Source organism: Musca autumnalis, unplaced genomic scaffold (assembly GCF_047663935.1).
Source record: "Musca autumnalis isolate F117 unplaced genomic scaffold, ASM4766393v1 scaffold_4, whole genome shotgun sequence".
NCBI classification, from domain to species: Eukaryota; Metazoa; Arthropoda; class Insecta; order Diptera; family Muscidae; genus Musca; species Musca autumnalis.
The window spans coordinates 105,984,099-105,996,141 of record NW_027411977.1 but is presented as its reverse complement, the minus strand read 5'-3'; the positions used below and the strand labels follow the sequence as shown (position 1 = coordinate 105,996,141).

Genomic DNA, 12,043 nt, shown 5'->3' with positions numbered 1-12,043 from the left:
TCAAGAAGCCTAATAGTTTATTTTATTTTTTTTTTTTTTTTTTGACAATAAGTATACATATGTAGTTAAATTATCCTCTGTAATGATTCATCCACTACTTTACATATTTCTTGCCGAATTTAAAACAGTTTAAAATTGTACTCGGAAATGTAAAAATGTGTAGCATAAGCTAATATCCTATGGAAACTAAAATCATTTCGGGAGATTTTCCTTTTGGTACTGACGTTTCCTTTTTCTGGATGTGTCTATATACTCAATGCTTGTGGTTTGTTATCATTTGATGAGTTTCTAAAACCTTTTAAGTTTATAGAATCCGAAATTGCCAGTGATACCGCCAGTTATAACTTCAATACGTCAGTATCCATCATTCTGATATGGACCCAATCTCTACGATCATATGTTTTTCGAGACCCAGACTTCTGATTTTTGCTAATAAATGATGCAACTGCACTCTAAATTTTAAATTTAATTAAATTGACAACTGAAATTTGAAGAAATGTCCATTACTTTTGAAGTTGTTGATCCTTGGACCCATGTCCATGCTACTCCCGTACGACCCGCCACTCCCCCGAAAAAGTACGTATGACTGATATCAAATATCTTCCCAAAACAAATACAAATGATTTGAGTCATAACAAAAAAAATATTTTACAAAATATTGAAGGTTTTCGCATGCGATTTGGTTCAATTGCATATGTTTGACCATTAAATTTGAAGGCGTGTTATGTATTTTCATATTTTCAATTTTTTTTGTATAACGTGTCAAAACTTTTTATTTTCTTATATTTGACGCAATGAACTAGAAATAATTGCAAAAAATACTTTATTCTACTTTAAAAAAAAATATTTTAAATAAAATTTCCTAAAACGTGCAATTTTTTGCATGTATGTGTATTGTCCACCACTGTACATTCATTCTGTTGAAATTAAGATACATATGGCAATATTAAAGATAGAGCTTTATCATTTGGTACAGAAGTTTCTATTACTCTTAGGAAATTTAATATTGAATTTGATCGCTTCACGTTTTCATAGATCCCTATAGAATGTTACCTCCCGATTTTCGGCATTTGGAAGGCTTTAACCACATTTTCTTACCGAAATCGCTGATTTCTACAATACTTTCCCCCAGAAATTTGTTAGTGTATGTCCACGTATTAATATAGCTCCCCTAGGTCAATATATTAACAATACCGAAAGACAATTCCACCGAGAATCGAACTTTCAAGTTATGGCGTGATGCATTTTTTGGGATACCCTATACGGCATTAGCAATTAGTGTTATACTTTGTTAACTGTTGTTTTTTTATTTTCATACCTTAAATTTGTCATTCCGTTTGTAACAAATTAAAATATTCGTCGGAGACCCTATAAAGTATATACATACATTCTGTTGAAATTAAGTTACATCTGGCTTTATAATTTCGTACAGAAATAATTATTCCTAGGAAATTTGATATTGAATTTGATCGCCTCACGTCTTTACATATCACCATAGAAGGGTACCTCCCAATTTTCGGCATTTGAAATGCTTTTACTACATTTTCTTTCCGAAATGTCTGACTTCTTTAGGGCTACAATACTTCCCCCCAGAAATTTGTTAGTGTAGGTCCACTTTTTAATATAGCTCCCACAAAAAGGTATCTCCCGATTTTTGAAGGTTTTAGCACACTCTCTCACGAAATTACAGAAATTTGGCATTTATTCTCTTTGTGGCTTTAAAATATTCCCACAGAAATTTGTCCCGATTTCCGGTATTTTGAAGTTGTTAGCCATAATATCTCACCGTAATGGCTGAAATCTGGCATTTGGTCTTCTTTGGAGCTAAAAAATTTCCCCCCAGAAATTTGTCAGTATAGGTAAACGTTTTAATATAGGACAGTACCTCCGATTTTCGGTGTTTTGAAAATTTTACCTAAAATTTTTAACCGAATTAACTGTAATTTGGCATTTGAGGTTCATAGCGGTCCATGTTTTGGTATAGCCTCCATATAACGGTACGGCATTCTGAGGATTGTTATACCCTACATCACTATTTGGGGAGGGTATTATAAGTTGGTTTTGACTAAAAAGTTTGTAACGCATCGACATAATGGTCGTAGACCCACACTTATATATACCAAAATTATCGTCTCGACGAGCTGAGTCGATCTGGCTATGTGTCTGGCTATGTTGATCGGTGACGATCCGATCCGAATTTTGGTTGTTGATGGGGGTCCCGGAGGGGAAGAAGCCTATTGATTTTGGTGATGCTCGGATAATATTTAGGGGTCGGAATGTGCAAAAAAATAGAAAATATCAACTTTCTAACAAAGATATCACAATAGTCGCAATTTTAATTATAATTACGAATATCACAGATTTGGTTGGAAACTTTCCAAAAAGAAAGCCTGACTGAAAAGTAGAAAATCCCATATTTACAATGATGCGAAGTAGGTTGGCGTAGGTGGCCAAATAACAGAGATATCGCATTAGTCGGTAATACATCCGATTTTTCAATTTTTTGTAATCACGCTACAGTCGGAATTTTGATCGGATAATCACGAAATTTTGGACGTTGATGGGAATTTCACAGGGGTCGGAGAAAATTCAAACTTTTAGTCATATGCGAATATCTCCCCTTCCAATTGGGTTTCCCAAAACGAAAGCTCGTCAATGGAAGAAGAAAAGTTCTCCTTTACATTTATGCAAACTAGGTTGGCGTAGGTAGTCAAATGATGGACATAACGCATAAGTCGGTAATGACTACCATTTTTTTAATCACGCTATAGTTCGCAATTTTGATCGAACCGTCACGAAATTTTGGGAGTTAATGGTAGTGCCACAGAGGAAGAAGCCTATTGGTGTTGGTCGGATAATATTCAGGGGTCGGAATGGACAAAATTTCATGTGGAGAAAAATTTAAAGTTGTATTCTTTTGCGAATATCTCGGCTTCTAGTAGGGTTTTCCAACGGCAAAGCCTGTGAATGTAAGAAGAAAATATCGCCTTTACATTGATGCAAAGTAGGTTGGTGAAGGTGGTCAAACAAGGGATATATCACAATAGTTCGTAATGCATCCGATTTTCCATCTTTTTTTTATAATTACGCTACATGTCGCAATTTTTGTCGGCCGTCACGAAATTTTTGTGGCCTTTTGAAGAAGAAGCATATTGAATTTGGTGATAGTCGTATAATATTATCTAAAATAAATGTTTAGCAGTGTGTCCGTCCGTCCGTCTGTCCATTATAAATTGTAAACACGCTCCAGGCCGCAAATATGGACCGATCGTCACGAAATTTTGTATGGAGGTCGGGTTCAGATCAGAATAGATCCCTATTCTTATTGGTGATGATCGTGAAATATTTAGCGGGTGAAATGGACCAAAAACATAATATTTATCCAATTTTCTAGCGGCTCTGTAGGTCTCAATAATAGTCCGATCAACGCGTAATTTTAAATAAGGTAAGAGTATATCACAAAGGAGAAGTTTGCAATTTGAGATGGCGATCGGATAATATTTAGAGGGTTAAATGGTCCAAAACTTTTGTGTGAAAATTGTGAAAATTTTTAATATACAGCTTATATCTTAATTCCTGGAAGTGACATTCCGGACAAGTGATATATACTTGAAAGTGGAACGCTTGACCTTTCAATTGATGTCAATTATGTTGGTGTGCATGATCAGATAACAGAGTTACAGCCTAATATATTCCGTTATTTGTAGTGTAATAATAAACTCGCTAGAAGTCGCAATTATACATCAATAGTCACGAAATTTTGTATAGGTCGAAAAAGATGCCTACAATTTTGAATGATGATCTGATATTCTTTAGCGGGTGAAATGGACCATTACTTTTGTATGAAAAATAAAACAATTTTATTTTTGGTCGATATTTTAATTCCTTGTGGACATATATATTTCGCAAAGTAGCCTACATATGAAAAAAAACTTACTGACCTTTCCTCTGATGTAAATTGCAATAAAGTGTTTGCTAGATAACGGGCCTACTGCCTAATATATAATGGGTTCTGTGTAGAGAACCACAATTTTATTCCATGCTACATATTGTCTCTCCAAAAGTTTATGTAGCACCACGAAATATTCGTCCTAGACCCCTTATTTGGTATGCTAAAATTCATATCTCGACGAGATAAAGCGATTTAGCGATGTGTGTCCGTCCATTAAAAATTGTAAACAAGCTAAGCTAAGTTATGGACCGATTGTAACAAATTTTTTAAGGAGGTTGGGTTCGGGCCAGAATAGAAATGATTAGTTTTTGGTGATGATCGTGAAATGTTCAGGGGATGAAATGGACCAAAAACAAAATTTTAACCAATTTTGTAGCGGCTCTGTAGGTCAAAATAATAACCCGCAAAAGTTTAAACAAAGTTTGAGTTTATGATGAAGAAGAGGCGTACAAACCAACGTGAAGATCAGATAATACTTAGCGAGTTAAATTGACTGAACCTTTTGTGTGAAATTGGTAAAAATTTCAATAACGTAGCGATTAAACAACGAAAGTAGTAGTACTAAATAGGTGGGTTTCATTACATTTTAGTTTGTGTGAACTAAATATTCCTTTCCTGCTACAAAAATGTCTTTGTCATGCTAGATAACCTTTTAGATTTGGTCATAAGTATTATACATTACATCTCTGATATTTGATAATTAAAGTTTCACAATCATTGAAAAGAAGTTCCGTGGATAGTGGTATAGGGTATCCCATGGTCGGCTCCGTCCGACTATAGACTTTTCTTACTTGTTTTTTTATACCGAAGTACTTGTAATTTAACATTTGATGTTCCTAGTGGTCACAAAACATCTCCAACATCTCCTGTTTTGGTATAGCCCTCATATTACGGAATCTCCCGATCTTAGGCGTTTTAAGGATTTTAGCTAAATTTGATTACATAACATTACAGATAATTCGACATTTGAGGTTACTAGTGGTCACAAAAAACCAGGTCCCGCCAGTTTGAAGACATTTTCAGATACATTTGCTAAACTTTTTTAGGCATTTGGGGCATTTGGGGTAGGAATTAGCTGTGTGCAACCGTCTTGCATGCTGAATGTCCGGGTTCGATTCCCATCAAATTGTCTACGGTGGCAAAATACCCCTTAGTATTGTTACAAGTGGCAACTTAGGACACGCCGTTCGGACTCGGCGATGAAAACTAGGTCGCATATCAATAACTTGATATGATTCCATTGATATAAGAGAAGCCTCCCTTGTCTTTACTGGGATGTTTGTGGAAAAATATACATATAAATTTTACTGTCTAAAAATATTCGAAAATTGAAAAATTAAAATTGATTAGCCCCTCCTGTTACATCTTCAAATTGTCTTTGAATATCAGGTTCCTTTTTGGAATACACCTAAAATAAATAAATATATATACCATGCAATTTGGTATATTTGATAATTTGGAAAATTGGGGGTCCATTGAAGATCTATGCTTCGAAAATAGTTGATTGTGGGCATATATTGTGATATCAAAAATATATTTTATACCGGTAGAAATAACTCAAAATGAACAGAAATTCAAAAATTTTGCATGCAAACAAATTTATAAATCCCAAAATTATTCATATTCAATTACACACCAAAGAAGATAGTATAAGTCAGATGCGCTAACGGTGATATACCCTCAGCCTCTGCCCTATAAAAATATATTTATTTTGTAACACGAGTTTGCTTCAAAATACGTGGAATCTGTAGGTATCTTAATATGGGGCTATTCTAAATCAATTTTGGTACGCTAACTTCTGTGTTTAGGAAAAGATTGAGATCTATTTTTTCAGATTTGTAATTTTAGTTGGAGCCGGCGGGGGTTTTTAACTTCTTCTGAACTATTATCTCAGGAAGTATAACTTATCCCGGAAAAGGGACCAGAATAGGGACCGTGAAAAGAACCTTCTTTAAAGATAACCAGTAAGGAAAGGATCATAGTCGGGCGGGGCCGACTATATGATACCCTACACCACTGTGAATAAGTAAAATATAGGAGATATGTATCAATTTGAACTGATTTATATACATATATATATACACATCCCAAATTTCATCAAAATTAGACAGAGCGGGCGAAAATATACATAGGAGCTATATCCAAATCTGAACCGATTTCGATATAAGTTGTTACACTTATTTCTAGACTAAATTCAGTCACACATTTCAAATTTTATCAAAATTGCACGTAAATAGCGTGTTTTCAGCAAATACGTCAAATCGGCCGAAAATATATTTGGGAGCTATATCCAAATATGAACCGATTTCGATGTAGTTTGGGACATTTATTTTGAGACCGAATTCAGTTACACATTCAAAATCGGACGTATATAGCATGTTTGGTGCAGCAAATACGCCAAATCGGCGGAAAAATATATGGGAGCTATATCCAAATCTGAACCGATTTCGATATAATTTGGTACATTTATTTATAGACCTAATAAATTTAAATGTCAAATTATAGCTACATCGGTCTGAAAATGTAGCTACAAACGTCAAAACACCGCAAATCGGGGGTACCGTTATATTGGGGCTATACCAAAACGTAGACATATGTCCACAAGTTTGGTTATATAAGTTTATTGACACTTAAGAACCCTAAGTGTCAAAATATAGCTAAATCGGTCTGAAAATGTAGCTAAAACTGTCAAAATACCGTAAATCGGGGGGTACCGTTATATGGGGGCTATACCGAAACGTGGACCTATGTCCACAACTTTTGTTATATAAGTTTATTGACATTAAACAACCCTAAATGTCACATTATAGCTACATCGGTCTGAAAATGTAGCTAAAAACGTCAAAATACCGCAAATCGGAGGGTACCGTTATATGGGGGCTATACCAAAACGTGGACCTATGTCCACAACTTTTGTTATATAAGTTTATTGACACTTAAGAACCCTAAATGTCAAATTATAGCTATATCGGTCTGAAAATGTAGCTAAAAACATCAAAACACCGTAAATCGGGGGGCACCGTTATATGGGGGCTATACCAAAACGGGGACCTATGTCCACAACTTTTGTTATATAAGTTTATTGAAACTTAAGAACCCTAAGTGTCAAAATATAACTAAATCGGTCTGAAAATGTAGCTAAAACTGTCAAAATACCGTAAATCGGGGGGTACCGTTATATGGGGGCTATACCGAAACGTGGACCTATGTCCACAACTTTTGTTATATAAGTTTATTGACATTAAAGAACCCTAAATGTCACATTATAGCTACATCGGTCTGAAAATGTAGCTACAAACGTCAAAATACCGCAAATCGGAGGGTACCGTTATATGGGGGCTATACCAAAACGTGGACCTATGTCCACAACTTTTGTTATATAAGTTTATTGACACTTAGGAACCCTAAATGTCAAATTATAGCTATATCGGTCTGAAAATGTAGCTAAAAACATCAAAACACCGTAAATCGGGGGGCACCGTTATATGGGGGCTATACCAAAACGGGGACCTATGTCCACAACTTTTGTTATATAAGTTTATTGAAACTTAAGAACCCTAAATGTTAAATTATAGTTACATCGGTCTGAAAATGTAGCTAAAAACGTCAAAATACCGTAAATTGGGGGGTACCGTTATATGGGGGCTATACCAAAACGTGGACCTATGTCCACAACTTTTGTTATATAAGTTTATTGATACTTAAGAACCCTAAATGTCAAGTTAAAGCTAAATCGGTCTGAAAATGTAGCTAAAAACGTCAAAATACCGCAAATCGGGGGGTACCGTTATATGGGGGCTATACCAAAACGTGGACCTATGTCCACAAGTTTTGTTATATATGTTTATTGACACTTAAGAACCCTAAATGTCAAATTATAGCCAAATCGGTCTGAAAATGTAGCTGAAAACGTCAAAATACCGTAAATCGGGGGGTACCGTTATATGGGGGCTATACCAAAACGTGGACCGATATATCCCATCTTCGAACTTGATCTTCCGACGGCTAAAAAAATGGTATTCCCCAATTTTCAGCGAAATCGGTCAACAAATGCGACCTGTATGTTGCGAACGGACGGACGGACGGACGGACGGACGGACGGACATGCATAAATCGACTCAGAAAGTGATTCTATGTATATCCCTAGAAGGAACTATGGGTCTATCTCGCTTCCTTTTGTATGTTACATACAAATGCACTAACACATAATACCCCTTACCACATAGTGGTGTAGGGTATAAAAATAATAATAATCAAATTGATCCCAAATTTTTTTTTGAGTGGGAGGTACTCGAAGTTATGACCGATGTAGTCCATATTCCAACCTGATACATGACTGGATGAAATAATACGATGTGTAAAGTTTCGACCAATCAGAAAATCCCATTGATAGTTATCTTGCGGATTTTCGGCGAAAGTACAATCTGCTGAAAAAATTCAAAACGATTCGAGAGGACTCTTAAATTTCCCTTTTCCGAATTTTGTGTGGGAGGTACCCTTAGGTATGGACCGATATAGTCTAATCCGATCTTTATCTGAAAGGAATAATAATATATGGATAGTTTGGAGCAAATCGATTGCTCACTTCGCCAGTTTTCGTTCACACAATTTTTCGAAAACAATTTTGAACTTTTTTGGGGGAAGTGTGGACCGACATAACTTACATTCGAACTGAAACAAAGTTTGGGCAAAATATTACGAAGTATAAAAATAGAGACAATTTGTAGCATGGGAGAAATTGTGGTTCTCTACACAAAACCCATTATATATTAGTCAGTAGGCACATTATTGCAATTTGAATCTGGGGAAAGGTCAGAAGTTATTATTCCATATGTAGACTACTTTGCCGGTAAATGCCTTCCAGGAATTAAAATATGGACCAAAAATAAAATTTGTATATTTTTCATACAAAATTATAGACCATTAATTTTGTAATTATGCAAAATTATAGGCATTTTCTTCTACCTACACTCTTACCTCATGCAAAATTTCGTGACTATTGAGCTATAATTGCGACCTCTAGAGTGTTGATTACAACACTACAAACAAAAAACTGGATATATTAGGCTGTAGCTCTGTTATCTGATCACGTACATCAACGTAATCAACATCAATCCAAAGGTCAAGAGATCGTCTTCCAAATATAACTCACGAGGGAAGAATGTGTCTTTCAGAAACAAAGATTTAAGCTGTATATTAAAATTTTTCACAATTTTCACACAAAAGTTCTGGTCCATTTAACCCTCTAAATATTATCTGATCGTCGTCTCAAATTACAAGCTACTTCTTTGACATTTACTCTTACCATATATAAAATTTCGCGTTGATCGGACTATTTTTGCGACCTACAGAAATTGTGCTTTTGGTCTATTTCACCCGCTAAATATTTCACGATCAACTCCAACAGAAATAGGGATCTATTCTGGTCTGAACCCGACCTCCATGCAAAATTTCGTGACATATCAAAATCGTTTTATCTCGTCGAGATATGAAGATTGGTATACCACATTGGGTGTCTCCGACGAATATGCCGCGTCGTTACATGATTTTTTACCAAAACAAACTAATAATACCCTTTCCACATAGTAGTGTAGGGTATAATTATTCCATTTTAATTCAGCAACATTTTTCGGACAGCTTTTGGAGCTAAAAATGTTCACCAAAAAATTTGTCAGTACAGGTCCATGTTTTGACCATAGTGCTATGCGATAAGGCAGATAGTTTTCCTTAGTAAAGAACAACGCTAATTTTCCGCAACAAAGTCGGACTAGTGCTCAATGTATTTTTATTGAACTCCGTTTCGGACTTTAATTATGCACGAGAACGAAAAGGTCAGCGAGGGAATTGGTAGCGTATCGTTCTTAATCCAAAATTCAGGTCCCTTTGAAATCTTAGGTACGGCTCTTATATTGTGTTGGTATCAAGCTTCTTGATAAGTCCATCATTATACAGGGCGATGTTCTGCTTTTAAAACTAACTTCAGTATCATATCAAGTTCCATTGAAGAAGTAGGTACCAATGTAAGTCTTTCCAAGTACCGTGGATTAGGCTGATCATTAATGTTGTGCTTTCGAAATTGTTTGTGGCTATGGACTTTTAAATATGTGACCTGAATCAATCTAATCCTAACTACTCCATATTTGTGTGATATGACCTTTGATATACAAAATTATTTTAGAAAGTCTACTGAATTCACATAAAACTTATACTCGTATTTTTTCTTACAGGTGATATTTTTATTTTGGTATTTAGCATGGATTCTAGAGAATCATTCGAAGAAGTTGTAAGGCTAAGAGAAAATATATTGGAAACCAAATGGGCAGCTCTAAATCCAGGTAGCGGTTTCAAAAAGAAAGCTTTGCCAAAAATCCCCATGGTTTTGGCTGGGAATAAGTGTGACAAGGACCAAAGGTAAACAAATTCTTGATAATAATAATTCCAAAAACATACCAATGCCATAATTAAAAATATCATTAAAATTCCACAGAACTGTTCAACTAGACGAAGTTATGGGCTACATTGCTGGCCAGGACAATTGTTGTGTTTTTGTGGAATGTTCAGCAAAGCAAAATTACCACATTGACGAATTGTTTTATGAACTATTTACTGCATCAAATTTACCCTTGGAAATGGCCCCAAATCATCATCGACGTGTGGTTACTGTGTTCGGAGCGCCATCTCCACTGCCACCTCATTCATCGGCTGGTGGTACGAAAAAGAATGCTCTCTCCATAAAGAGGCGATTTAGTGATGCCTGCGGTGTGGTTACGCCAAATGCCAGAAGGCCCAGCATACGAACCGATTTGAATTTAATGCGCTCAAAAACAATGGCTATGAACGAGGGCGAGAGCTCAGTGGCACGTAAAAAATGTGTAATAATGTAAGGTGGGTGTATATCTTCGAAAATGGCCAGCCATCAAAAAATTATTATATATGTAACAACAAAAACAACAAAACATAAGACATATATTGTGATAGTAGTTGAATGAATAAACATACATACATACAGACAAACAAACAGACGGTCAAACATAGATTATTTGTAATAGGAAAAAAGAAGCATTCATATATACAACAAAAAATATATTATACACATAATGAATATTGTTATTTTTCTATGGAATTAAGAATTATGATATGAACAAAAAACAAAACATAAATAAAAACAAGAAATTAAAACAAGAACAATACGTGATGTGTATTATAGTATTGCATTTGTTTTTCTTTTTTATTATATACATATAAAATACAAAGTATTCAATTATTAAATCAATTTGTTTTTATTAGTAAAAGGATAATACACAAAATTAACATTTTATACATGATATTCATTGTTTATTATCTAACCAAAAAAAAAAAAATATTACAAAAATAAAAATAACACAGTATTGAATATTTCATTGAAATTTTAAATATATTCACAGAGTGTAGTTAAATTTCTATGCCAATCAGAAATCGGAACAATATATGTACATATATAATCGAAAAATATTTTTTCTGCAATAGACCTGTCTCACAATGCACTTTCTTTCGTAGGCATTGACACGCTGATTACTGCATTACTGCTAATTCTGTTTCCTTCAGCCTTTAGGCTGAAATATCCTATGGTTACTATAGTCTTTGGAGGAATTATAAGATGGTGTTGCCTAAAAAGTTTGTAACAGATCCGAATAATAGTCGGCCGAACGGTTAGTGAAATGTTTATACCCTCACAATTTATTCTGACGAGGGTATATGGGCAATATTTTGCAAAATTTAACATAGTGGAAGCCAAGGTTTACCCTTTTATAACTCGCGAATTGTGGTTGCATATTCTACAAATAAAATGATTTTGGATAAAATGAAATGTTTTTAGACTTGGCAAAAAATATTGGCCTTAAAAGTTAACTTGCGTGGGAGCTGTGGCTATATTTATGTATGTTAAAAAATAGGTAAAAATGGGTTGAAGCCAACCTGTATTTTTTGCTTTCTCTCGATTTGTGATTAAACCACACCTTTGACTATTCTCAACTTTCAACTAAATAAGGATCATCTCACTAATGTATAACTTTTAAAAATTGTATCTGCGTCTACCATTAAATGATGCTGACA

General features: G+C 34.7%; 1 protein-coding gene across 2 annotated transcripts in view; it reads left to right on the top strand.

Annotated features, from left to right (window-relative positions):
* LOC141401259 (GTP-binding protein Rhes) overlaps nucleotides 1-11,330 on the top strand; it is a 310,203-nt gene extending 298,873 nt beyond the window's left edge. For both annotated transcript variants that reach the window (XM_073981337.1, XM_073981338.1), the window contains exons 5-6: nucleotides 10,180-10,363; nucleotides 10,440-11,330. In XM_073981337.1, the coding sequence (XP_073837438.1) occupies nucleotides 10,180-10,363; nucleotides 10,440-10,836 (581 nt within the window). In that variant the 3' untranslated portion in view covers nucleotides 10,837-11,330. The remainder of the gene's footprint in view (nucleotides 1-10,179; nucleotides 10,364-10,439) is intronic.
* The last annotated feature ends 713 nt before the right edge of the window (nucleotides 11,331-12,043 follow it).